This window comes from Labrus bergylta, chromosome 19 (assembly GCF_963930695.1).
Source record: "Labrus bergylta chromosome 19, fLabBer1.1, whole genome shotgun sequence".
Lineage (NCBI taxonomy): Eukaryota > Metazoa > Chordata > Actinopteri > Labriformes > Labridae > Labrus > Labrus bergylta.
The window spans coordinates 6,675,777-6,700,665 of NC_089213.1; the positions used below are offsets into that span (position 1 = coordinate 6,675,777).

A 24,889-nucleotide genomic window follows, 5' to 3' on the forward strand; every position below is an offset into this window, starting at 1 on the left:
CTCTTGTTAAGCACTTTGAACTGCAATTTAATTTGTCTGAAAGGTGCTATATAAATAAAGTTTGATTGATTGATTGATTGATTTCATAAACCTTCATAAAAATATAGACAAATCTGTACAGTTAAATATTTATACCAATCATTTTGTAATAAATGCATTTAAATGTCGGATAAAATCAGTAACTTATTTTATATTCACTTTTACAGACTCGCTTTTAATGTAACGTCATCTTTCAATCATTTTTATATTTTCCTTTATTCATATTATTGCTTTTAATCTTTTTATCACAAGCCCTTCTTCTGACGTCATTCTCTATTTTAGTTTCCTACTAATGTATCTTTTATGCATCTGTTTTTTAACCTTTATTTTGTTTTTAATTTCTGTGATGTGATGTCGTGTTATAATCATTTTATTATCTTTAATCTTATTTCTTTTTTACTGCTTTTATTCTTTCATTCGCCTTTCATTGAATTGCTTTTACTTTAACAACCTTTTCAGACCTGTTGTTTCAAAGTTAATTCTTCATTTACTTTTTTTCTTGCCTTTTGTTTACATTTTTGCAGACTCCTCTCCTGTCTGACTCTTGCACTTATGGAATATTCCTGAGCACTTTTTTTTTTTGCCTGCTTTCTTGTGATATTGAGAAAAATATCTCATTATCATGAAATAAAGATCTCGTTATAACGAGAACAATATCAATACCAGTTTGTTTCTCTTATTATAAATACTCTGTCTGAATATGACCCACCGTTGTCTTTAATCACCTTAGAAAATAATGAATAATGATGATTTGGTTCCATGTTGACGCTCCGTGTTCACACAGTCATGTTCAGGAAACAACAGAAACACACAGAGGATTTTTCTCCACATAACCAGGACTATATTTACAGTTTATCAGTCCGATATGATGAGCCCTGATTCTGTTTTCCCAACAACAGATTTAAAGACATGAACAACATGGATATGAAGGACTGTAAACACAACGGATGGCACTCTCAGCAGCCTCCACAGATGCTTTCTGTTAAAGAGAACAAACTCCCATCATGACGTCTGTAGTCCGCGTCCATGGATACCTGCAGACCTCCGCAGCCTCCCCTACAGGTGTCTACTGCAGTATGACAGTTTGACAGCTTTCTTCTAACGTTATTATTTATGATCATATTGTACAATGTCTCCTTCCTCGAAGCAGTGTGGAGACCCGCAGCTCGGATAACAGTATGAATAACTCATGTGATGTCCAGCAGTTCTCACAGAGACTGGAACATCCATCAGCTGCGGTTTTTTGTTCTCTGCGTCTCCTGCAGGACTCTGAGCTGCTCCTCTAACGTCTTCAACTCCTGCTGCAGGGCCGACACCTGAACACACCGCAGCACAGAGAGTTAAAGACATCCATCACGTCCACGTTTAAACAAAATAATGAAGAGTGGCTTGAAGTACAGACAAAAATGCAGCTCTGTGAATGCATCTTTAACACAAAGAATACATTATTTTTTTATTCTTTTCTTTCCCTACATAGAGTACATTGTTGTAAGTAACTCAGAACACCTCTCTGCACTCACCTTCGTCTGCGTCAGCAGTCTGACGTGAGCGGGGACTTTGGTCTGGTAGTCTGGAGACCGGACTCTGTTCAGGATCTCCTCCAGCTTCAGGATGAGTTTGTCTCTGCGCTGAGAGAGCTGCAGCGTCTGTTTGTCAATGTTCACTCCACTCTGAGAGACAAAAACAAGAAACACTGAGATTGAAACAGGATCGGCATCACCAGCATGAAGCTTACAACAACGAACAACACACTGATGTGGATGATGAATACTCCAGTTTGTATTTGGTCTGAATTGTTTTTACTTGTATCAAATCAAAGTTTGAATTCTGGTGTCAGGACAATTCTTCTGCTGTCTGAAGTTACAATCACGCTTTGAATTTTGAGGCTCCATTGTAACACTGTCACCGGATAGCTTCAACACATTCCGACTTATTAGAGTGGTTTCAGTTCCTCACCTGGACATGCAGGTGTAGCTGACAGGTGTGGTCCACCACGCCGACCAGGCTGCCTGCAGGTGGGGGGGCGGCGCTGGCGGAGAGGGAGGGGTCATCTGTGTAACCAGGACAGTAAATATGGAGGCTGGAGATCCGGCTCAAAGTCTGAACAGCTGACTCAAAGTGGAGGAGGACCTGAGCCTGGCTGGGTGAACACACAGCCCACACTGACACACACACACACACACACACACACACACACACACACACACACACACACACACACACACACACACACACACACACACACACACACACACACACACACACACACACACACACACACACACACACACACACACACACACACACACACACACACACACACACACACACAGCATGGAATCAAACATGCTACCTTATCCATGCATTTATTCGTATATTTCTTTAACTCTTTAAATAAAACAGAGAGCTGTGTTCACGTCTCTCAGTGTTAAGTTTTTACAGAGTGTGTTGTTCGTGTGTATTTGTGAGCTGAGGTTCATTTCTGTTTGGTCTGTTGTGTTTCTGACTCACTGTCTGGTTTCTCTTTGGTCAGTCCACACTGTGCTCGCAGTGAACGCGCCTCTCTGATCACTTCCTGCACCATCATGAAATCCCTTTCCTCTTCAGGGAAAACCCAGTGAGCCTGACAGGACGAGAGGTCACACAGGAAAACACACGTCAGCAGAAACACATGGGGAGATGAAAACACTGACTAAAACAACAGAAGCCTTTACTAACTACAAGATACTGTATGTGCAATGACTACAGGAGCAAACTAGCAGAGTAAAATCGTTTCATTAAATCGTCTTGTTTTGCCTGTAAAGCAGCCAGTTCATCATTTCTAGTCCAAGTCTGTGTCGTGAAATCTAAAGGTCCAATAATAAAGATCTGACCTGGGAGAGAAATCCAAACATGTTCAGGTCATGAACAGCTCAGGAAGGGAAAGACACGTTTTATGCCTAAACTCACACTTTGAAATATTCAGCACAGACTGAAAAACGTCCTGACATGTTCAGGGTGAGCTGCTTGTCTGCATGCAAACAGACTCCGACTCAACACAGACTCCTGGCTAGCCCCTTGTACATTTTAAACATGACTTCAGGGTGAGCGTTTGTGTGAACGCAGGTCGTTCATGCTTCATGTGTGTCTTGGAGAGAGTGGGGGGGGGGTATGTTGAGGTGGCCTACCAGCTGCTCTGATCGGGGGTACGTCTGCAGACTCAGGCTGCTCTGAGCTGAAGCTCCGCCCCTGAACGGCTGCAGTCTCTGCCACAGCTCCTCGGTGATGAAGGGCATGAAGGGGGACAGCAAGGCCAGAGAGGAGGACACACAGTGATACAGGACGCTGACCGCCGCCTGCTTCGCCCTCACCCTGTCCTCCCCCTGACTCCCCCCACCCTGCTGAGCCAGCAGAGGCTTCACACACTCCTGAGGGACGGAGAGCACGACTCTGTCAGTTTATTTTAAACATAGTAACATGCTCCCATAATGCTTTGTGGCAGTCTGGTCCTCCTCCTCCTCCTCCTCCTCCTCCTCCTCCTCCTCCTCACCATGTAGACGTCACACAGGCTGTGGAGCCAGAAGGAGTGCAGCGCAGACGTGACCGTGTGCAGCTCGTACGCTTCAAACGCCTGCTCCACCTGCAGCACGGTGCTGTAGAGCCGTGAGCAGATCCACCGGTCCACGCTGCTCACAGGAGACGTCTGAGAGGACAACAGGAAAACATTCAGGTTTAAAGCCATGATATAAATTATACTCGTCAAATTGGAGCTTGAGTTCAGCTGTCGTTCTTAATTTAAATTCCTTTTTTAAACGACATGAACAGAACAAACTCGAGTCCAGCTGGTTGTACCTCCTCCAGTGTTCCCACTGGTGTTGTGTTGTTCTCCAGCACTCCCAGTGTGAACCTCAGAGTCTGCCACATCTTGTTACAGAAATGTCTGCAGCTCAGCACCTGAGACACCGACAGGCTGATGGCTTCACCTGAGAGGGAGGAGGAGGAGGAGGAGGAGGAGGAGGGGGTGACAGACACACAGAAGGTGAGTGGTTTAGCCTCACTACATTTTCACAAAGTTCCTGCATTCACAGCTCCACAAACTCCTCCCTCTTCTTCCTCCTCCTCAGGTAAAGCGATCAGTCACTCACCTTGCATCCTGTAAGAGCACAGAGCGAACCTCAGAGCGTCAGTCCCACACTGAGGGATCCCCCCGGGGAAGTCCCTCCTCTGTGGTGGGACAGAGAGGGGAGAGAGCAGTGAGCACGCTCAGTCTGACCGAGAGAGAGAGAGAGAGAGAGAGAGAGAGAGAGAGAGAGAGAGAGAGAGAGAGAGAGAGAGAGAGAGAGAGAGCGAGAGAGCGAGAGACAGAGAGAGAGGGGACCTCACCTGTGCCTCCATGGCAACTAACCGCTCCCTGGGGTCCAGGTTCCCCTCGTTTATCTTTTCTTCAAGTCTCTGAAAGAAGACGACAAAGATGATAAAAGATGAGGACAAAGGAGGAGAAAATTGAGAGGGGGGAGAAGAAGAAAAAGATAAGGAGGAAAGAATAGAAGTGGAAGGAAAAGAAGAAGTGGAAGAAAGAAAAGAAAATAGAGCAGACGAGGGGGAGAGAAGAAGAAGGAGCAGGACAGTAAGAAGAGGATTAAGAAGAAAATGAAAAAATAAAATAAAGAAGGCGATGGCACAGCATAAGGAGTGGGAGTAGGAGAAGAAGAAGAAGAAGATAAGATGATGGAAGTGGAAGAGAAGGTGAGGGATTCGAAGAACGAGATGGAGTAGAAGAAGAGGGAGAAGGAGAAGGAAAAATAATGTAAAACAGAGAAAAGGAGAGATTTTAGGAAAATGAAGAAGGGGAGAAGGAGAATTAAAAGTGAAAGAAGGAAAAGAAGGCGGAGAAGATGGAGAAGTAGGAGAAGGGGTAAAAGAAGATAGGAAAGAGAGTTGGAGCATATGAATGAGAAGAAGGTGAAAAAAAAGAAGGAAAGCAAAACCAGGGGAGAGAAGAAGAAGAAGAAGAAGAAGAAGAAGTTTTAGGAGGGGAACAAACACAACAAGGATGGATAATTTGGTGAAGAAGAAGCAACCAAAGAGACTGAAGAAAAAGGAGGTGGAGGAAGAGGAAAATCAACAGATGGAAAAGAAGTGGGAGAAGAAGAAGGAACATGAGGAGAATATTAAGTACTGTAGGAGGGGAATTAAGAAAAGGTGAAGAGACAGGAGAGGAAGAGGAAGAAGACTAAGATCAAGACGGAGAAATAGAAGAAGAAGAGCATCATCACACTCAGGCCTGATCTTCAGAGATGGAGAACAAACGATGAACAGGAGCGCCGTACCTCCAGAGAGACTCCATGAATGACATCTAACGGGTCGATGACGTTTCCCAGAGATTTACTCATCTTCCTGCCGTGCTTGTCTCTCACCATGGAGTGAAGGAGGACCTGATGCATCACGGGAACAAAGATCAGAATCAAACAAATGTAGCCGTGTTCACACATGCACTCCTGGCACTAACCGAACGAAACGCACCTGTCTGAAGGGAAGCTGTCCCGTCAGCTCGGCGCCCAGCATCACCATCCTCGCCACCCAGAAGAAGACGAGGTCACTTCCTGTCTCCAGGATGGAGTTGGGGTAGAAGCGCTGGAGGTCAGGGGTCTGTAGGGGAGCAGGGTGTGCAGGGGTTATAAGACACAGAGACAGAACTGTATTGTGCTTCACTGTGGAGGAGGAGCGGTACCTTGTCAGGCCAGCCGAGCATGGCAAAGGGGAACAGCCCCGAGGAGAACCAGGTGTCCAGGACGTCCGGGTCTGAGACAGAGACAGAGAGAGAGAGCGTGCAGGTGTAAATCAAGAAATACAAAAATATTTAACACATAAAAGACAAGAAAACAATGAGATACAACATGCTGCTTCACGACACAGTCAAATCATACGTTTCTAGTAAAAAACAAACAATATCAATATCTGTGTTGATATCACAGCAACAGAAATAGAAGTCCTAGTTTCCCAATTGGGTAATTTCTTTTTCCTTTATTGGATAGGAAAGCTGCAGAGAGACAGGAAATGTTGGGAGGAGAGAGAGAGAGAGAGAGAGAGAGAGAGAGAGAGAGGGGGGGGGGGGGGATGACATGCAGCAAAGGGGCGTGGTCGGAATCTAACCCATGACTGCGGCGACAAGGACTGTAGTCATGGGGAACACAACATAACCGCTAGGCTATCTGCGCTCCCGGTAATAACTTGTGTCTATCACATGAAATTTGCAAAACTCCTGCCGCGAGAAAGAGAGAGAGAGAGCAAGCGAGACGTCGTCCCTTTAATCTCTCTCTCTCTTTCTGTATCTCTGCACATCTCTGCACGTTTCATTATCGGACACAGCAGGAAGCGAACAGGCAAGATAAAGGTGAGTCACCCTGAGTCAAAGCGACGTCTTCCTGTTTGACTCCGTATTTAACAGCCGCTCTCTGCCGAGCCTCGTCCTCACTGCGTCCACAAACCCACAACTCCTCCTGGAAACACACACGCAAAGTCACACACTTTTCATTTTTCCAGATTCTGTGCGTAGAGATCGATACAGTGTTGACGTAGATTTACATATCTACAGATCTAACCTGCTGAGTGTCGGTAGAATCAGGAAGCTGCACTCTGTACGCCGGGATCTGATGACCCCACCAGAGCTGGCGGGAAACGCACCAATCACTGTAAACACACGGACATTGTTTGATCACACAGCAGCTCATTCATCATCAGGCTGCTGTCATTTCACTCACATGTCACATCAGAAACACAGCAGGGGCATTGTTCATCCTCACTCCCCTGCTAACAGTCTAAAGCTCGTTTCACACACACACACACACACACACACACACACACACACACACACACACACACACACACACACACACACACACACACACACACACACACACACACACACACACACACACACACACACACACACACACACACACACACACACACACACACACACACACACACACACACACACACACACACACACACAGACAGAACTCCTTGACACGTCCTGATGTATGCAGGTGAGCTGCAGGTGAACAAACACCCCGACTTCAAGGGGACTTAACTGAACACTCCTCCCCCTCCTCCTCTTCCTCCTCCTGTGCTGGAGTGTGAGGAGGAGGAGGAGGAAGAGTGTTCAGTTTTGACAGTGTCCGATAAATTCTCCTGCTGTGATGTGCAACGTCCCAGGTGAGGAACATACCTGATGTTGGACAGCCAGCTCTTCCACGTCTTGTCGTATGAGTGAGGGATGATCTCCAGCTCGCCCTCCTCCACCGCCTGACACAGAAACAAATGTCACCATCCTAACATTTCAACATTTCAATACATCAAGTTTGATCACCTGCTGCTCACCTGAACGGCTTTCTGAGCCATTTGTTCACAGCGGACGAACCACTGCTTCTTCAGCAGAGGTTCGATGACGTCTCCTGAGCGGCTGAGGAGCAGAGGGGAGGAGGGAACTAAATCAACATTTAAGGACATAAATCAACTTTTTTAACCCTTCATTTGACGGGACAGCTGAAGAGAGACGGGAAACGTTGGGAGGAGAGAGCGAGGGATGACATGCATTGAGGGCCGGGGTCAGTGAGATGAGGACTTTAGCCTCTGTTGGCAGGGATTGTGACTTAACTGCTTGGCTATCCAGTGCCCTTTAAGGACAAAATAAAGCCTAGTTAAGTCTGGACAGGAAAGACTGTTTTCATGTGTCGGGATAAAGGAAGCTATAACGAGCACTGCTGGAAATTTATTGTGAAAGTTTTTGCACACAGTAAGTATTAAAACTGGTTATGCACATTTATACTATGACTAACTATTTTGGTGCTTTCACACATACATAAAACTCCTGAAATTTTAGGGTTTAGCTACATGTGTGAACGCAAACAGCCTGATTTTTCACTCTGAATTTACCCGGGATTTTTCCTGCCAGCCCCCTTAGTTAACGCAGCAGGAAATATTCAGGAAATTTCATGGTGTGAGTGAGTAGATTGTGATGGGTTTGATATCCTGCGACACACACACGACCAGACTTCATGCAGCCGACCGGTGCAATCTCTGTGCATGTGAAGAAACTGCTGCATTATGTCATCCCCCTCCCGTCTGACAGGGAGAGTCTGCTGCTGTGGGATGCATGTGTGAAACAAGTCAGGTAGGTAGTCGTCCTGACATTTTTCTAAACATTTTCAGGAGTGCATTGTTGAAATCGTTGTGTGTGTGTGTATGTGTGTACCTGCAGACAGGTAAAGTCATGGCGTGGCTCTTCTTCCCTCTGAACAGCTTCCTCTCCATCAAAGCGTCGACCACCTGCTGTCTGGCATCAAAACGCTTCACTCCCTTTAAACAAACACAAATCATCACATCCCAAACCGTCAGCTCCTGTCCTCTAACACAACCACACACTTCACAGCAGTTTAAAGAGAGTGCACCTGCAGCCAGTGTCCACAGGGGGGCGACATGGTCCCATCTCCTGAGATCACAGTGAGGCGAGGCAACGAGTGTCTCTGAGACAGCAGGAAGTCAGCGTGGTCGTGAGCCGGAGTCACCTTCACCGCACCTGAAGCACACACACAGAGAACACACACAAACACACACACACACACACACACACACACACACACACACACACACAGACAGGTGAAATGACATTCACTGAGCATGTGCAGGAGCAGTTTGTAATGAGGCAGGTGTGTGTTACTCTCACCTGTTCCCAGCTGCATGTCCACTGTGCGGTCAGTGATGACGGGCAGCAGCCTGTCAGTGAACGGGTGTCTGAGCTGTTTCCCATGATGAGCCTGAAACAAACACAAACTAAAAGTCATGCTGGATCATTTTGGGATCTACAGCTCACATCTGAGCCTTTTTCACTCAAACACTCAGGAGCGTCATTTAATGGTCTCTGTTTCTCTTTGTTTCAGCTCTGCATTATAGTAGTTTATATACCCTCCAACGTGGTCGATGTTTACACAAAAACTGGTGACATATGAAAGAGTGTTAGGGCCACATTAAAGGGGAAAGATTGAGATTATGAGATTAAAGTCGAGATTTTAGTCTACAGTTATATCAGAAGAGCAGCCGCCTGAACGAAAGGGAGGAACGTGGAGCCTCTTGCGAAGTTAAACTTTAGTAAAAGTTTCACATATCAGAAAAAACTGGACCCTGAAAATCCATATCACTGATCCGGTTCTACAAAAACACATTGGATCTTCATTAGAGCTCCATCAAACACTGAGACTGGCCTGATATCGAGGGTCGTCGGGGTGAACGGCAACAGCCACGTCTCCCAGCATGGTCTCGGGTCGGGTGGTGGACACACACACCTCCCCGTCTGACGGACAGAGAACCATGAATACATCAGAAATCATTCTACAGCAAATAAAAACGAGTAAACAGTCAAATCTAAATCTCTCACCGTGTCCGTCCAGAGGATACGCAAATGTCACCATCGTCCCAAACTCCACCTTGTTGTCGTAACCAGGAACAGACAGCATGGTCTGTCCACACAGCTCCTGAGAGTCCACCTGACACAGAACACACACCTTTACCTTCACACGCACACACACACACATCTGTACAATTTGTGTGGATACAGCCACAAACAAACAGTAATGATGACAAAGTATTTGTGCGATTTAAACATTTGTGTGTGTGTGTGTCTCTCTCTCTCTCTCTCTCTCTCTCTCTCTCTCTCTCTCTCTCTCATTTCTGACTCCATCCACCATCCTGTCTCTACTTTGAAGAGATAAAAATCCCCCCTACATCTAAAGCTGTTTGCACACATGCACATCTGGAAATGTGTAAGAAACTTCATGCAGACTGCCTCTGATATCTTCCCCAGTACAAAAAAAAAAAAAGGGTCCGTTTGTGTTCACACATGTCGAAACTTCAGGGAGATTCCAGGAGCTTTGTGCGAGTGTGAAAGCGCCGTCAGTCTCACCTCGATGTCAGAGATGGCCGACTCCAGTGCACAGCTCCAGTTGACCAACGCTTCAGAGCGATAAATGAGACCGGAGTCGGAGAGACGGACGAAGGCCTCGGTCACCGCTCGGCTGAAACTCTGGGAACAGATTCAAAACAACATGAAACAGCACTCGTTGAAAATCAAAGAAGCTTCAATAATATGGTGCAGAAGTTGCTGTTTTTACTGAGAAAATCTCGTCTCCTGTTAGCTGCAAAAACATGTAGAGCACCTTTAAGTTTATATACATTTTGTGCAATTTAGAATTTTACTTGATTTCATTTAACTTCCAGCTGTTCTTTTTGTTCCTGTTGACTCACGAAGATAATCGATTGTTTAACATATTTCCAGTTTATAAAAAATGTAGATTTGATGTGAATGTAAATACGGTACATTAGTTAAACCTTAACCTGACGCTAAACTTCAACGTATCTACACTATTGAAGGCCGACACTTGAGGTGAGCTGCATGAATGAGATCAGACTTTAAGAATTGTTTTCAACATTCACATCAAACCACTTCACATCACGTTTTAAACATTTCTTACTGGATCCAGAGTGAAACAGGCTCTGCTCCAGTCCAGAGAGGCTCCCATCCTCCTCAGCTGCTGGTAGATCTCATCTCCTTTCCTGAATCACACACACACACACACACAACACACACAACACACACACACACACACGCACACACAACACACAACACACACACAGTGTCGATAAAGAGGAGGGCTGTCAGCGCTAATGTGTTAAATGTGATTTCCATTGAGGTCCAAAATCAGCATATCCATTTTTTTTTTTAATTGTATTCATCCCATCTCTAGATTGTCCCTTATGGGGCACCGTAGTTGGGCCACTGTATCGTATTCCTGCTCCTGCAGTGAAGATGAAGAACGACGCTGCTGGACCTTTGAGTGGCTGATTTCACTTAAAATAAACTCCCAGAAGGCTCAGCTGCGACGTCCAAAGTAATATCCACCTCGTCATATCAAACATTTCACTTTTGACCGTTCTTTTATATGTTTTCATTCACTTCAGTTATTTTCCGTTCCGTCTTGACTTTCTTAATTTGTTGATAAACTTATCAAATAAACTCATCAATTCTTTAATTTTCTTTCAAAATAAAAGCATGTTTTTAGTCAAAACAGGAAGTAAAGGGGCTTATTTTAAGACAGTACAAACTACAAAACAAAGGCATGACAAAAACTGTCCTCAAAGGCAAAATAATAAGAATCAAACATGCAATTAAAAAATTTATTAATCGGGTGTAACTCTAAAAATTCCCCGATTGACCGTGATTAAAATGATGAATCGTTTGACAGCCCTAAGAAAGAGGGGCGGTGTGAAGGTGAACACTCACTCGTTCTTCCATTTCCAAATCTCCTGCAGGAACTCCTCTCTCGAGAAGTCCTTTCTGCTCCTCCCTTGTTCCCTCAGGAGCTTCCTCTCCACCACACTCTGCAGCAAACGCACGCACACACACACACACAAAAGCACATCTTCTTAAAGCTTTGACATGAAGTCAATAAACATCCAGATAAAAAGAGAACTTTAAGTTGTTGTAGTTCGTACCTGTGTAGCGATGCCTGCGTGGTCACACCCGGGGACCCAGAGGACTCTGTAGCCCTGCATCCTCCTCCTGAAGGACAACAAACACACATGTTACTGATCCACCGACAGACAGTCGGACACAGCGTGCTGCGAGTGTCGTTGTCAGGTACCATCGGACCAGAGCGTCCTCCACAGCCACAGTGAGAGCGTGACCGAGGTGCAGAGTCCCCGTCACGTTTGGAGGAGGGATACACAGAGAGAAGGTCTGATCCACAGCCTGAGGTAAACTCTCCTGGAAGATGTGGAAAAAAACAACGTAAATGAACAGCAGTAAACACACACTCATTGTACACCATCACCTGCTCACTGCTTACACAGCCAACTATGAATCCAACCTCAGGAAGGTTTAATGATTAAAGATTTTCCAATCATACACTGTGCAGTGTTCAAGTGTCGTTGTTGTTGTTGTTTCTGTCACAACAAAGAAAAGTAGGATGTCATTATAAGAACTTATCAAGAACCAACAACACATTTTTAAACTGGTTAAACATTTGTGTTTTGTAGTCATTCTATTGTTGATCCAAAGTTACAGTTGAAGTTTTATTGTGATATCAGAACAAGGGCCCTGGGTAGACATGTTGTTACCAAGGCAACAAGGGCCCTGGGTAGACATGTTGTTACCAAGGCAACAAGGGCCCTGGGTAATGATGTTATCGCTAAGGCAACAAGGGCCCTTGGTAAGGATGTTGTTACCAAGGTGACAAGGGCCCTGGGTAAAGATGTTGTTACCAAGGTGACAAGGGCCCTGGGTAAAGATGTTGTTACCAAGGCGACAAGGGCCCTGGGTAAAGATGTTGTTACCAAGGTGACAAGGGCCCTGGGTAAAGATGTTGTTACCAAGGCGACAAGGGCCCTTGGTAAGGATGTTGTTACCAAGGTGACAAGGGCCCTGGGTAAAGATGTTGTTACCAAGGTGACAAGGGCCCTGGGTAAAGATGTTGTTACCAAGGCGACAAGGGCCCTGGGTAAGGATGTTGTCACTAAGGCAACAAGGGCCCTGGGTAAAGATGTTGTTACCAAGGCGACAAGGGCCCTTGGTAAGGATGTTGTTACCAAGGTGACAAGGGCCCTGGGTAAAGATGTTGTTACCAAGGTGACAAGGGCCCTGGGTAAAGATGTTGTTACCAAGGCGACAAGGGCCCTTGGTAAGGATGTTGTTACCAAGGTGATAAGGGCCATGGGTAAGGATGTTGTCACTAAGGCGACAAGGGCCCTGGGTAATGATGTTGTTGCCAAGGCAACAAGGGCCCTGGGTAATGATGTTGTCGCCAAGGCAACAAGGGCCCTGGGTAAGGATGTTGTTTCCAAGGCAACAAGGGCCCTGGGTAATGATGTTGTCGCCAAGGTGACAAGGGCCCTGGGTAAAGATGTTGTTACCAAGGCGACAAGGGCCCTTGGTAAGGATGTTGTTACCAAGGTGACAAGGGCCCTGGGTAAAGATGTTGTTACCAAGGTGACAAGGGCCCTGGGTAAAGATGTTGTTACCAAGGCGACAAGGGCCCTGGGTAAGGATGTTGTCACTAAGGCAACAAGGGCCCTGGGTAAAGATGTTGTTACCAAGGCGACAAGGGCCCTTGGTAAGGATGTTGTTACCAAGGTGACAAGGGCCCTGGGTAAAGATGTTGTTACCAAGGTGACAAGGGCCCTGGGTAAAGATGTTGTTACCAAGGCGACAAGGGCCCTTGGTAAGGATGTTGTTACCAAGGTGATAAGGGCCATGGGTAAGGATGTTGTCACTAAGGCGACAAGGGCCCTGGGTAATGATGTTGTTGCCAAGGCAACAAGGGCCCTGGGTAATGATGTTGTCGCCAAGGCAACAAGGGCCCTGGGTAAGGATGTTGTTTCCAAGGCAACAAGGGCCCTGGGTAATGATGTTGTCGCCAAGGCGACAAGGGCCCTGGGTAATGATGTTGTCACCAAGGCGACAAGGGCCCTGGGTAATGATGTTGTCGCCAAGGCGACAAGGGCCCTGGGTAATGATGTTGTTTCCAAGGCGACAAGGGCCCTGGGTAATGATGTTGTTTCCAAGGCAACAAGGGCCCTGGGTAATGATGTTGTTACCAAGGCGACAAGGGCCCTGGGTAAAGATGTTGTTTCCAAGGAGACAAGGGCCCTGGGTAATGATGTTGTTACCAAGGAGACAAGGGCCCTGGGTAATGATGTTGTCACTAAGGCAACAAGGGCCCTGGGTAATGATGTTGTTACCAAGGCAACAAGGGCCCTGGGTAATGATGTTGTTACCAAGGAGACAAGGGCCCTGGGTAATGATGTTGTTACCAAGGAGACAAGGGCCCTGGGTAATGATGTTGTCACTAAGGCAACAAGGGCCCTGGGTAATGATGTTGTTACCAAGGCAACAAGGGCCCTGGGTAATGATGTTGTTACCAAGGAGACAAGGGCCCTGGGTAATGATGTTGTTACCAAGGAGACAAGGGCCCTGGGTAAGGATGTTGTCACTAAGGCAACAAGGGCCCTGGGTAAAGATGTTGTCACTAAGGCGACAAGGGCCCTGGGTAATGATGTTGTTGCCAAGGCAACAAGGGCCCTGGGTAATGATGTTGTTGCCAAGGCAACAAGGGCCCTGGGTAAGGATGTTGTTTCCAAGGCAACAAGGGCCCTGGGTAATGATGTTGTCGCCAAGGCGACAAGGGCCCTGGGTAATGATGTTGTCACCAAGGCGACAAGGGCCCTGGGTAATGATGTTGTCGCCAAGGCGACAAGGGCCCTGGGTAATGATGTTGTCACCAAAGCGACAAGGGCCCTGGGTAAAGATGTTGTTGCCAAGGCAACAAGGGCCCTGGGTAAGGATGTTGTTTCCAAGGCAACAAGGGCCCTGGGTAATGATGTTGTGACCAAGGCAACAAGGGCCCTGGGTAATGATGTTGTTTCCAAGGCAACAAGGGCCCTGGGTAATGATGTTGTTACCAAGGCGACAAGGGCCCTGGGTAAAGATGTTGTTTCCAAGGCAACAAGGGCCCTGGGTAATGATGTTGTTACCAAGGAGACAAGGGCCCTGGGTAATGATGTTGTCACTAAGGCAACAAGGGCCCTGGGTAATGATGTTGTTACCAAGGCAACAAGGGCCCTGGGTAATGATGTTGTTACCAAGGAGACAAGGGCCCTGGGTAATGATGTTGTTGCCAAGGAGACAAGGGCCCTGGGTAATGATGTTGTCACTAAGGCAACAAGGGCCCTGGGTAATGATGTTGTTACCAAGGAGACAAGGGCCCTGGGTAAGGATGTTGTCACTAAGGCAACAAGGGCCCTGGGTAAAGATGTTGTCACTAAGGCAACAAGGGCCCTGGGTAAAGATGTTGTCACTAAGGCAACAAGGGCCCTTGGTAACAGAGATCACAACAACAACTAGAAAAACAACTAAATTGAAGGAAGTGTAGTCAAATTGCCTTTAGGATAACTTTAAACGTGAACACTTCAGTGTGGACAACATTTAGGAAGCTGTTCTAACATCCTCTCACATGTCGCTCCGGCCTGAAGAATCCTTCTCTCTCCCACCACTGATACCAGCTGGACTCCACATAGTCTGGACTGTAGGCAGACGGCAATGGCAGGCTGGAGTCTGCAGAGAAACACCAACACGTTTACAGTTTGCCGAGACACACACACACCGCCACACACTCTTCACTCGATGAAACATGTGGTATCAAATAATACTGAATATTTTGACACTGTACTGACAGGAAGTCAGTTACCTTTCTTTGTGCCAGGTGGGGTTGACCCGGTGTACACTATCTTCTGCTTCTCACTCCATCTCACTGTGTTTTCTTCAGCAGACTGGAAATAAAAACATCAGAATTGTGTCACTTTTTCGTTTTTAATTTTGAGCAGTTTCCTTCTCCTGAAGCTTTCTTCCTACTTACTCTATGTTGGCCTGACAGAATGGCATCGTCCCTCTCTCTTCTGCGCCTCTGTTTCTCAGCTTTTGGGCGTTTAAGGGACTGAGATGAAGAGGAGGAGGAGGAGGAGGAGGAGGAGGAGGGTTTGGTCGGGTTGCTGGAACAGAGTCTGGTTCCTCCTCTCCTCGTCAGCCTCACAGTCAGGACACAACCTGCCCTCCACATCCTCAATATCACACTAAAAACACCAGAAACATACACCACAAAATCAAAGTAATGTCATATAAACGGCCTCCATTGATTCAGAGCAGTGAGCGTATGTATTAAAACACGAGAATAATTTTATCCATCATGACAGTTAATATTTCTACGAGTTTATTTAACTCACCGAGCATGTCTGCTACGACCTCTAAGTCCAGTAAGTTACTTCTTCACCGGAAACCCACTAAAGTGCATTTATATAAATATTTATTTATTTTATATTAAATCATTGTATAACCGTAAGTTAATTGTGACAATTTAAATAACTGTTTTAAGATTTTGTAGTTTGAGAATAAGGACGGTGTTTCTTGATGGACATAAACTTGTCCGTCTTGAAATATCTTCCCCACTACACTACCCTTGGCATCCTGTCTATATTTTCAAAATAAAACATTCAAGGGAATAATGTTCACTACAAACTAAATTACTAAGTCCTGGTTACTTATTCTTACCATTATTAAAATAGTTTTCGAGGTAGAGAGTAACACGGTTTGGCGTTACGGTTTTTCGAAACACGATTTAATGCCTTTTTTTTCTTTTTTAAATAAATCAATAAAAACACGATTTAATGCGTTTGTAAAAAAATACATACATTAAATTAAAAACGTTGTATTTTTAGATTCCACGTGTTTTCAAAACAATAACATTATTTTAATGTTAATAGTATCGAAAAAAAGCAAAGTCGGAATAATTACTGATCTTTCGTTTAAATATTTAACCAAGAAATAAAGAGAGAGCGCATTTTAAGTTATATTAATACATTTGTGCAATTTAAAAAGTGTCCAGGAGTTTGCCTGCAATTTTTTGGTAATTAAAACAAAAATTAAATTGGATTTACATTTTTTGTTGCCGTGGAAACGGGTAATTTATTTTTACTCGGATCATAATGAATCTGTTATCAAACTAACTCTAAATTATCGAATCATTAACAGAACAGTGAATGCATTAGAAAAATCAATAAATTACGAGAAAATATGGAGTTTTATTTAAAATAATTGCAGTTTGACCCATAGACTGTAAATATTACATTATAATAAACATTATATTTGAACGTAGACCATATTGAACTTCCTGTTTAAGTCGTTCTTGCTTAAGTTACATTTATTGATCCTCGGATATTCCTATAGTCAGTTGAAACAGAGGTTCGGTGTTTTCACCTCGAGTTGTAATATCGAAACAACACATTAAGGAATACAACAAACGAATGAGTGTCGCTTAGAATTAGCAAGTCACTCTTTGTGTAAAGCGACTAGCAGTAACGGCCGAGTTGAGGGGACGTCATGTGTATTTTCCGAGTTCGAATCTTCCTTTTCCGATTATTTCCGCAACACGTGAACGCAGGGTGATTTTACAGCTTGTCTGTGTGTTAGCCGCATCCCACCAAAGTGATCAACAGCTCCCCGTCTTCACATCAAAAGCCTTTTATTTCAATAGATTCTGATTTCAAGGGCAAAAGTTAATAACCGGAGCGTACGGAGTGTTACATTACAGTCATCGTTTATCGCTGACTGCGGTTCTTTTGGCGTCTTTTAGCCAGCTAACGGCAGCGTTAGCACAGCGGCCGCAGGTATGGCGGAGGTTCCCGGGACATCAAGTGAGACGATAACGGAGACGGTTCAGACCAGCACACCGCCGCCGCCCCAGCAGGTAACCGATCACGACGACGACGACGATGATGATGATGTTGATGTTGCTGTCACTTGTTTGATAATGAGTAGTGGTGTTAATGTAACGAAACAAACCAGCAGTGTGGATGTGACCAGTCTGACGGTGTTATAACGATGTTTGCAGCCCAGCTATATGATGCTCCACCAGGCCTCATGTGTTAAACATTAACCCTAATTAACCAAGGTGCAACATTAGTATTGACAACCCAAGTTAGCACATCCTCTGCTGAGGTGTGTCTGCACTCACACAGGATTTCTGGTTGTTTGTTTTTCCACTTTTACTCTAATTAAATCAAATCATCTTTATTTGTATGTAACTTCACACACAACACAGTTGATCCAAAGTGCAAGAGACAAACAGATATACCGCAAAACTTCAAATTTCCCAGTTTTGGATCAGTAAAGTAACTCTATTCCATTCTATATTCTAGTCTATTCTATAAAAGGCCACCCCAATTAAAGTCCCAGGCCCTTCTGCTAGCCTGGCACATTTTGACAAGTAAAGGCAGACACTGTGCATTTAGTGCTGCACAAGTCAGCAAGACACAAAACGTTTTTGTTTTTTTTCAACATCTGTTAAAAAGCAAGACAGAGCAGAGCACATTGTACATCAGTGCTCTCAGAGCCAGCTGCAGGACGATCCGAGGAAGAACATTTTAACCTCAGTGAGCGACAGGAGACACGGGTGTTATGAAAGTAAATGTGTGGGGTTTTTTTTCCATGCACAATTTTAATGCTGTGACATCTGCTTCGAACGACTGAGGACATGCCGACATGCTTACAGCTCCGTAGGCCAGCACGGGACTCATTTAGTGATGGGGAAGCGAGTTCCATAGTTCTGGGGCACAGGTGGAAAAGGCCCTGACCCCAAAACACTTAATTTATAATCTAGGCGAGCGGACAGAAGTTCTGTGATGTGGGAGGAGGAGGAGGGGGGAGGTCCATTTGAACGAAGGAGAACAAAAAGCTGCAGCATACATACAGAGATATTTAGCTTGTAGGCTTCTTCTTTCACCACACACACACACACACACACCACTAATGCCCCCTGTAAAGATCCATCAGGTCCTCACGGCAGCGTCTCTGCAATCTCTCATGTCTCTCAGGAGGGACGCAGTCTGACCATCAAGCTGAGGAAGAGGAAGACGGAGAAGAAGGTGGAGTGGTCCAGCGACACCGTTGACAACGAGCACCTGGGGAGAAGATCCTCAAAGTGTGAGTTCACCATCGCCCTGAGAGAGCGCTGACATCTCTCCAATGCACTCGTCTTCAGAAAAAAGGGGGGGGGGGGAATGCCTTTAATCCATTGGCAAGTTCTATAAGTAGTACACGTTAAAATAACTGTTTCTTCTAGGGGCTCTGGTGGCCTAGTGGTTAGTTCACGCGCCCCATGTACAGAGGCTGTAGTCTTCAATGCGGGGAGCCCTGGAATCCGACCTGTGGCTCCTTTACTGCGTGTCGTTCCCCTCTCTCTCTCTCTTTCTGATTTCTGACTCCATCCACTGTTCTGTCTCTCTAATATAAACATGAAGGCCCCAAAATGAACCAGTTTTTCAGATCTTGCCAATTTAATAAAAGCATTTTCTACCCTCTAAAGACGAGAGCTTTATTTTCAGGATTTGCTCACGTTCTCTCCCCAAGAGCTCCGTCTCTTTCTCGTTATTACGACTTCTAAGACGCTCTCCTGTTCCAAGGCTTTTCACTGTCTCACTTTACTCTGATCCCTTTAAATGCTGTTAAGAATATCTTCAATTTAAGGGGTTTTTTTACACCCTCAAATCGATACTTTTAATGGACCCTAACACATCGAGGAGACGGGCCAGGCTGCAGGCAGTCAGACCACAGTTGGCATCTTTAGTGTCTCTGGGAGCTTTAGAGCGTAAACACTGCGTCCTCGCAGTGTCCCTGCTGCCACAACCCACATCTGCACACTAAACACTATATGTAATGAAATCATGACAAACAACACTGACTGAAATTATCCAGACACTTCCTGGGATCACTATGACTCTCTCCTCTGCAGACAAATGTTTATGAACCAGCCGACAAAACACAGAATATAAGAAACAACTTCAGGCCAGACTTCATAATCATCACGCTCAGGTGTCTTTGGCATCAGATCAGTCCACTGCTATCCACGGTTAGCACGAAGCTTACACAGCAGGTGATTTTATGGTAAAAATTCTCTTAAAGGTAAAAATATATAAGCTTAAGTACAGGCTGAGGACGGTTTCCATGGCAACGTTAGACTTTTTTTTCCATCATCAAAAGGATGCTGGAAACGTAAACTTGAAAGATTCTCAATCAGAAGGTAAAGATAAATGCATTTTTTATGTTTAATATGCAGATTATTTTTTTTATTGCATGACCACGAGTCCCTCTCTCCATCCTTTAATCTACAAACCTGTGGACATGAAAACTAATCTGACGATTTGAAAGCCTCCTGAGAACATGTTTATAGTACTTATTTTAAAAACGACGACATTTATTAATGTGAAATTAACCTGCACAGGAAAGGAGAGAAACCTGAGCACAAAATAAGATGTAAAGGTGCTGATCAAGTTACAGGAATAATCTGCAAAATCTCATTCAACAAAATGTGCACAACATTTTAGTACTGTCACCTTTTTTTTGGTCTTCTGTACGTGTGCACACACAGTCTGTGTGATACACGACTCCGTTTGATCAAATCCAGCAGCCATGAGTTATTTTTAGCACAGGCGCTCTTTAGTTTCTATTCCTGACATCACAAACGTCTGAAGAAGGTGTCATCCTGTGTTTTTTAATTCTTCACCAAGAACACACAGTGAGTCATTGAACGCATCACCAGGATGAGTTGTAACCCTGAGTGTCGTCTTGCAGGCTGCTGTATCTACGAGAAGCCCAGACAGTTCGGAGAGTCGTCCTCCGAGAGCGATGGAGAGGACGATGACGAAGGCTGCGGCAGCGCCCACTGCATCCTCGGTCATGGCAGGACAGACCACGGACAGAGGGGGGGCCGGGGGGCCTCGGGGCCTCCAAACTCTGGAGGGGCACACACACACTAATGAGGCTGAACGAAGGGGGGGGGGGGAGTGGTGAGGAGTTTCTCATGCATCATACAAAATGCACTCTGTCTTTAGTTTAGCTCCATTAAGCGAGGAAAGGGGGCGGGCCGGATGCTGCATTCAGTAAAGAGTCAAAAAGTCCAGCTGCGTCTGAAAAAACGACATCATCATTTCATTATCTGCTTCAAACGGCAGAGAGCATGCTCAGTAACCTGCCAGCTCATCAGGGGAACATGGACTGATGAGGACACGCCCACTTTTAAAATGTCTCTGATGTCTGCTGAAGGAGACGAGCTGTGATCAAAACAGAATCAGAGTCTTTCATGTTTTAGCTCTTTTTACTACAAATCCCATAATTCCTGCCAAAGGGTTCTGCGTTTCCTGCTGTTAAGGCTTCGGTTGAAATTCTAATTTGTGCTTCTGCTGCTGCTCCTCAATTCATACACTGAAATAATTTGTCTAAAACACTGAATATCTTTACTTGTCTATAATGTGCTCAGTTGTGCCAATATGGAGGCACATTTCCCTGATCTAAAAACAAATAATTTTTTTATCTCAGTCTTTCTCTCTGTAGGTAGGCCTGCGTGTTACTGCGAGAACGATGTGATTCACTCGACAGGGTGACATCATGTAACACGCTGTGATAGTTTCACTGTTATGTGATTATGTTTCTCTTTTATCATTCTTCATTTACGTGCGTTTCCCCCATAAATAGGCGAAATAAAAACTCTTATTCAGGCTGTAAAATAATAGTGCGGTGATGTAAAGCCCGACCGATTAATCGGCTGATATTAGCTTATCCAGTGACTATCGGTATTGGCTAATTTTATTACAGATATGTGCCAATATTACTCGATTTATTCACGAGAAAAAATAGCATTTAATTTGAGCATCATTGTATTACACTGGCATTTCTCTTTCTGACTGTCACCAGCAGAGGGCGCTTTTAGGATTACAACAAGCACTCTCAGAGTGTCGAGCAGTGATGCACGTACATGGTCAGTTACTTTTGTTTGCTAACTGCATCTGAGGAATTAACATAATAAATGTGTTTATATATCCATCTCTACAGATCAGACGCAGATCTAAGAAAGATATCGCCCCCCCCCATCGTTAAAGATATCGGCGCCAACATTCTCATATTGGTCGGAGTCTCCTCTGATGTTTGATGTTGTAGTTACAGGTTGGCGCCTGTTGATTACACTGGTGACCTAAACAGGATGTGATCGTTCATGATCACAGACATGTTGACTGTCAGCACCTTGTTGACATGTTGATGAGAGGGTGGAGCCGGAGAACGAGGGACGCTAGCTCGATTTTCAGGGCAAACCCGTTATTTATCTGTTCGGGTGCTGATTTTGGCTCGATAAAAGAAACAAGTTTTAAAAATTGAACAGCTCATTCGTGCTGAAAACACATTTTTCAGATGCCTGTCACAGTGACCTGACGATCCCAGGTAGCCCCGCCCTAAATCCTGCCCTGCTATCTAATTTACCAAATGAACATCATGCTTTGTCGAGACTTCAGACTAGAGATTAAGATCATACAAAAAGTTTCCTGAGGGAATAAATCAACAGAGAGGTTGGACCAAAGACTTCTCCGCTATCAGACATCTATTTGGAAAGAGAGGAGTCGCATCCTGCTGGGCTTTAGGAAGAATGAAGGTTTAATGTAATTTCTAATAAACGGTTCTAAAATGAGCTAAAACATGTCAGACGTCATTTTCAATGAAGCCAGAGGCGGTAATCATGACATCACAGGAACTCCTGACCGGTTTCCGTGGAAACACTCAGCCTCCTCTGTCTCTCCACAGTCTGGAGCTGTTTGGAGAAACGTTCATCAGCGGTGATGCGAAGTGGTTTTTGTCATTAATGAGTTAAAAGCTTCTCCGCGCAGGGCTGAAGCTCCAAACATGAAGTGAAGTGTTATTGATCAGCAGCGTGATGGACTTTCTGACTGTGAGGCGGCCGTGCAGCACAGAGAGAGAGCGAGGGAGTGTTTTAATGATTTTATTTATTTAATCCGGTCTTAACTCTGCTGATACTTTACTTGCAGCCGACCACAGTCTGTGTAATAACACCATAAATACAAACAGTACGAGAGAGAGAACTATCACTCTCATCATGAAGGTACAAAGTAAAATAATCACACAATAAACTCATCAGTACCAGAGAGCCCGGCCCTGCTGTCTGTTCTTCAAGTGTGGAAAATTTCATTCATAGAAACAGAAAGTCCTCTCGGCTATGGTTGTCAAAATGTTCTATATGTTTCGATACCACGTGTTTTAAAGGTCACATGATTTAAAATCCACTTCACCATGTTCCTCTAACACTAAAATGTGTCTCTAGTCTGTCTACAAACCCCCCATTGATGAGAAAAGTCCATCCTCTCCCCTCTTTTAACCTGCTCCACTTTTTAGAAAATGTGTGCTCAAACAGGCCGTTTGGAGATTTTCCCTTCATGACATCACAAAGGGCAGTAGCCCCTCCCCCAGGTGGGTGCCACTCCCACAGCTAGGTGTTTGTTCTGCCCTCTGAGTCTGCCTTCTCACTGTAAACAATAGGACATGGTGTGAGAATGCCCGAGACACCCGAGCCCTTCCAGAGAGGGGGCGTGGTCAGACACAGCTCATTTACATTTAAAGGTACAGACACAGACACAGCCTGTTCTGAGCAGGGCTGAAATAGAGAAACTCTGATCAAATACAGGATCAGAGTGGATTTAGAACAAGACACTTCACTAACATGTTTTGAGGAGCTCTGAGAATTAGTTACACTGGTTGAAAAAGAGGAGAATATGTGACCTTTAAAATCCTTAAATTTTAATCATCGAAGGCTCCTGCACACTATATAAATTGCACAAATACAGAAATGTTGCCGACATGTTTGTGCAGTTCAGACAGCGAATCAGGAGTAGAACTTCTGTTTTTATTGTCTCGTGCCGCAGCAGGTTTCAAAAGTTTCCCTTTATTCATGAAAACGTTTTTGAGTTCAGCAGTGTGACTCGGATCAGAGGCTGACAGTGGAGCTTCTGACTGACGTCTCTCCTGCACACCTGTAACCATGGATACAATCAATCACTCTGTTTTTATGATTAATAATCTGATGAAGACAACTGTTGGCCGGTTTCGGTTTGCTCTGCACTCGTCTTTTATTTCAGAACAATGCTGGTTTGTGTGGGTTTGCATTTTGCTCGATTTATATATTTTTTTCTCCACTGGACAATCCTACAAACGCTGATTTTTACATGACGGGCTCGCGTCAGAAGATTGAGCTGCTTTAGCTTTTTGTTTTTTTGCTGAGTGATGTCAGAACAGAGGAGGGGCGGAGCTTCAGTGTGGATGAATAACCTTTTTATCTTCTTGTTAATGCAACATTTCATGGGGAAAATGTTAGGAATTCTACTAACTTATTAAACTAAAATTTAAAATTCCCCGTGTTTCAGAACGATACGAGATCTGTATCGAAGCTTTAAAACATCTGTAGTCATATTTTAACCAAAAGCTGCAAAAGAGAGAGAGCAGAGTCTGAGTTGCACAAACACATTGGCAACGTCCAATTTGTGTAATTTAGACGGCTTGCGGAGTCTGACTGCACTTTTTGGTAATTAACACGATATCAGGAGCTTAGGAATTTTCTTTTTTTTGTTTCTGTGGAATCGATATCATTTGATTTTGAAATGCATCAGCGTTGAAAAATTCTGGTATTCTGACTCTGTTCAAAGACGCAGGTGTAGCCAACATGGCAGAGCGGACAGGTGAAGGTGAAGGTGCATGTCTGCAGTGATTCACCTGTCTCTGCCTCCATCCTCCTCTTCAGTCTGACGGCGGGGTGCGTCCCGCTCGGCTCATTACTCGTCCACTTTGTGTACTCTTATCTGCACACATTGTTACATAATGTACATCGTTCTTGTAATGCACCTTTCTGTATATACTGTTGAAGCGTAAGGAGAGCAGATTTAATGTGAAATAAAGTTTTCAACTGTGATTCATGTGGCGTTCAACGTGAGTTATTTATGACACAGGAGGATGGATCAGTTCACATTAAAGGTTCGTTCTTTTGTTTTTTATACCTGGGACTTTACACATTCAGGTCTAAATGACAGAAAAAGGTGGAAATGATTCAAACCGTCTCCAGTAGAGTTCTTAATTCTACCGCAGTGAAACGCCGTAATGATAGATACTTTATTGACCCCAAGGGTCAGACCAACTGGGGAACTGACTTATGCAGGGGTGACCTGAAGTGGGATGTGTGCACACCAAGCGGCAACCTCCGGTCTTTAAAAAGACGATGTGGAAGTGTAAAATCCTGCAGTTACTCGAGTGTCCACTAGAGGCTGGCTGCAGGAACTCAGGAAGTCACATACATATGACAGCATAAATAAACATGTTTACAGCCTGGTACAAAAAAACAAAGAGGTCTGATTAGTTATTGTCATCATGGGCACACACTGT

The 24,889-nt window shown here is 44.7% G+C and overlaps 2 protein-coding genes across 3 annotated transcripts; one reads left to right on the forward strand and one right to left on the reverse strand.

Annotated features, from left to right (window-relative positions):
- Positions 1 to 738: 738 nt before the first annotated feature.
- vars2 (valyl-tRNA synthetase 2, mitochondrial) lies at positions 739 to 17,559 on the reverse strand. 2 transcript variants are annotated; one of them, XM_065947935.1, is made up of 30 exons: positions 17,465 to 17,559; positions 15,486 to 15,699; positions 15,318 to 15,399; positions 15,084 to 15,184; positions 11,718 to 11,839; positions 11,569 to 11,635; positions 11,357 to 11,454; positions 10,548 to 10,629; positions 9,980 to 10,099; positions 9,455 to 9,563; positions 9,282 to 9,370; positions 8,747 to 8,837; positions 8,472 to 8,599; positions 8,276 to 8,379; positions 7,402 to 7,483; positions 7,250 to 7,326; positions 6,621 to 6,708; positions 6,422 to 6,518; positions 5,750 to 5,820; positions 5,542 to 5,667; positions 5,349 to 5,453; positions 4,402 to 4,470; positions 4,164 to 4,242; positions 3,871 to 4,001; positions 3,569 to 3,721; positions 3,207 to 3,446; positions 2,551 to 2,662; positions 1,996 to 2,201; positions 1,560 to 1,709; positions 739 to 1,355 (listed from the first exon to the last, which is right to left on the reverse strand). In XM_065947935.1, the coding sequence occupies exons 1-30, from the start codon at positions 17,542 to 17,544 to the stop codon at positions 1,269 to 1,271; spliced, it is 3,360 nt and encodes a 1,119-aa protein (XP_065804007.1). In that variant the 5' UTR covers positions 17,545 to 17,559; the 3' UTR covers positions 739 to 1,268. The 2 variants fall into 2 exon arrangements, with proteins under 2 accessions (XP_065804007.1, XP_065804008.1); XM_065947936.1 differs by lacking the exon at positions 17,465 to 17,559 and adding an exon at positions 15,850 to 16,076.
- Positions 16,877 to 24,422, forward strand: ppp1r11 (protein phosphatase 1, regulatory (inhibitor) subunit 11). The gene is made up of 3 exons (XM_020646633.3): positions 16,877 to 17,369; positions 18,496 to 18,604; positions 20,252 to 24,422. The coding sequence occupies exons 1-3, from the start codon at positions 17,292 to 17,294 to the stop codon at positions 20,434 to 20,436; spliced, it is 372 nt and encodes a 123-aa protein (XP_020502289.1). The 5' UTR covers positions 16,877 to 17,291; the 3' UTR covers positions 20,437 to 24,422.
- Positions 24,423 to 24,889: the final 467 nt, after the last annotated feature.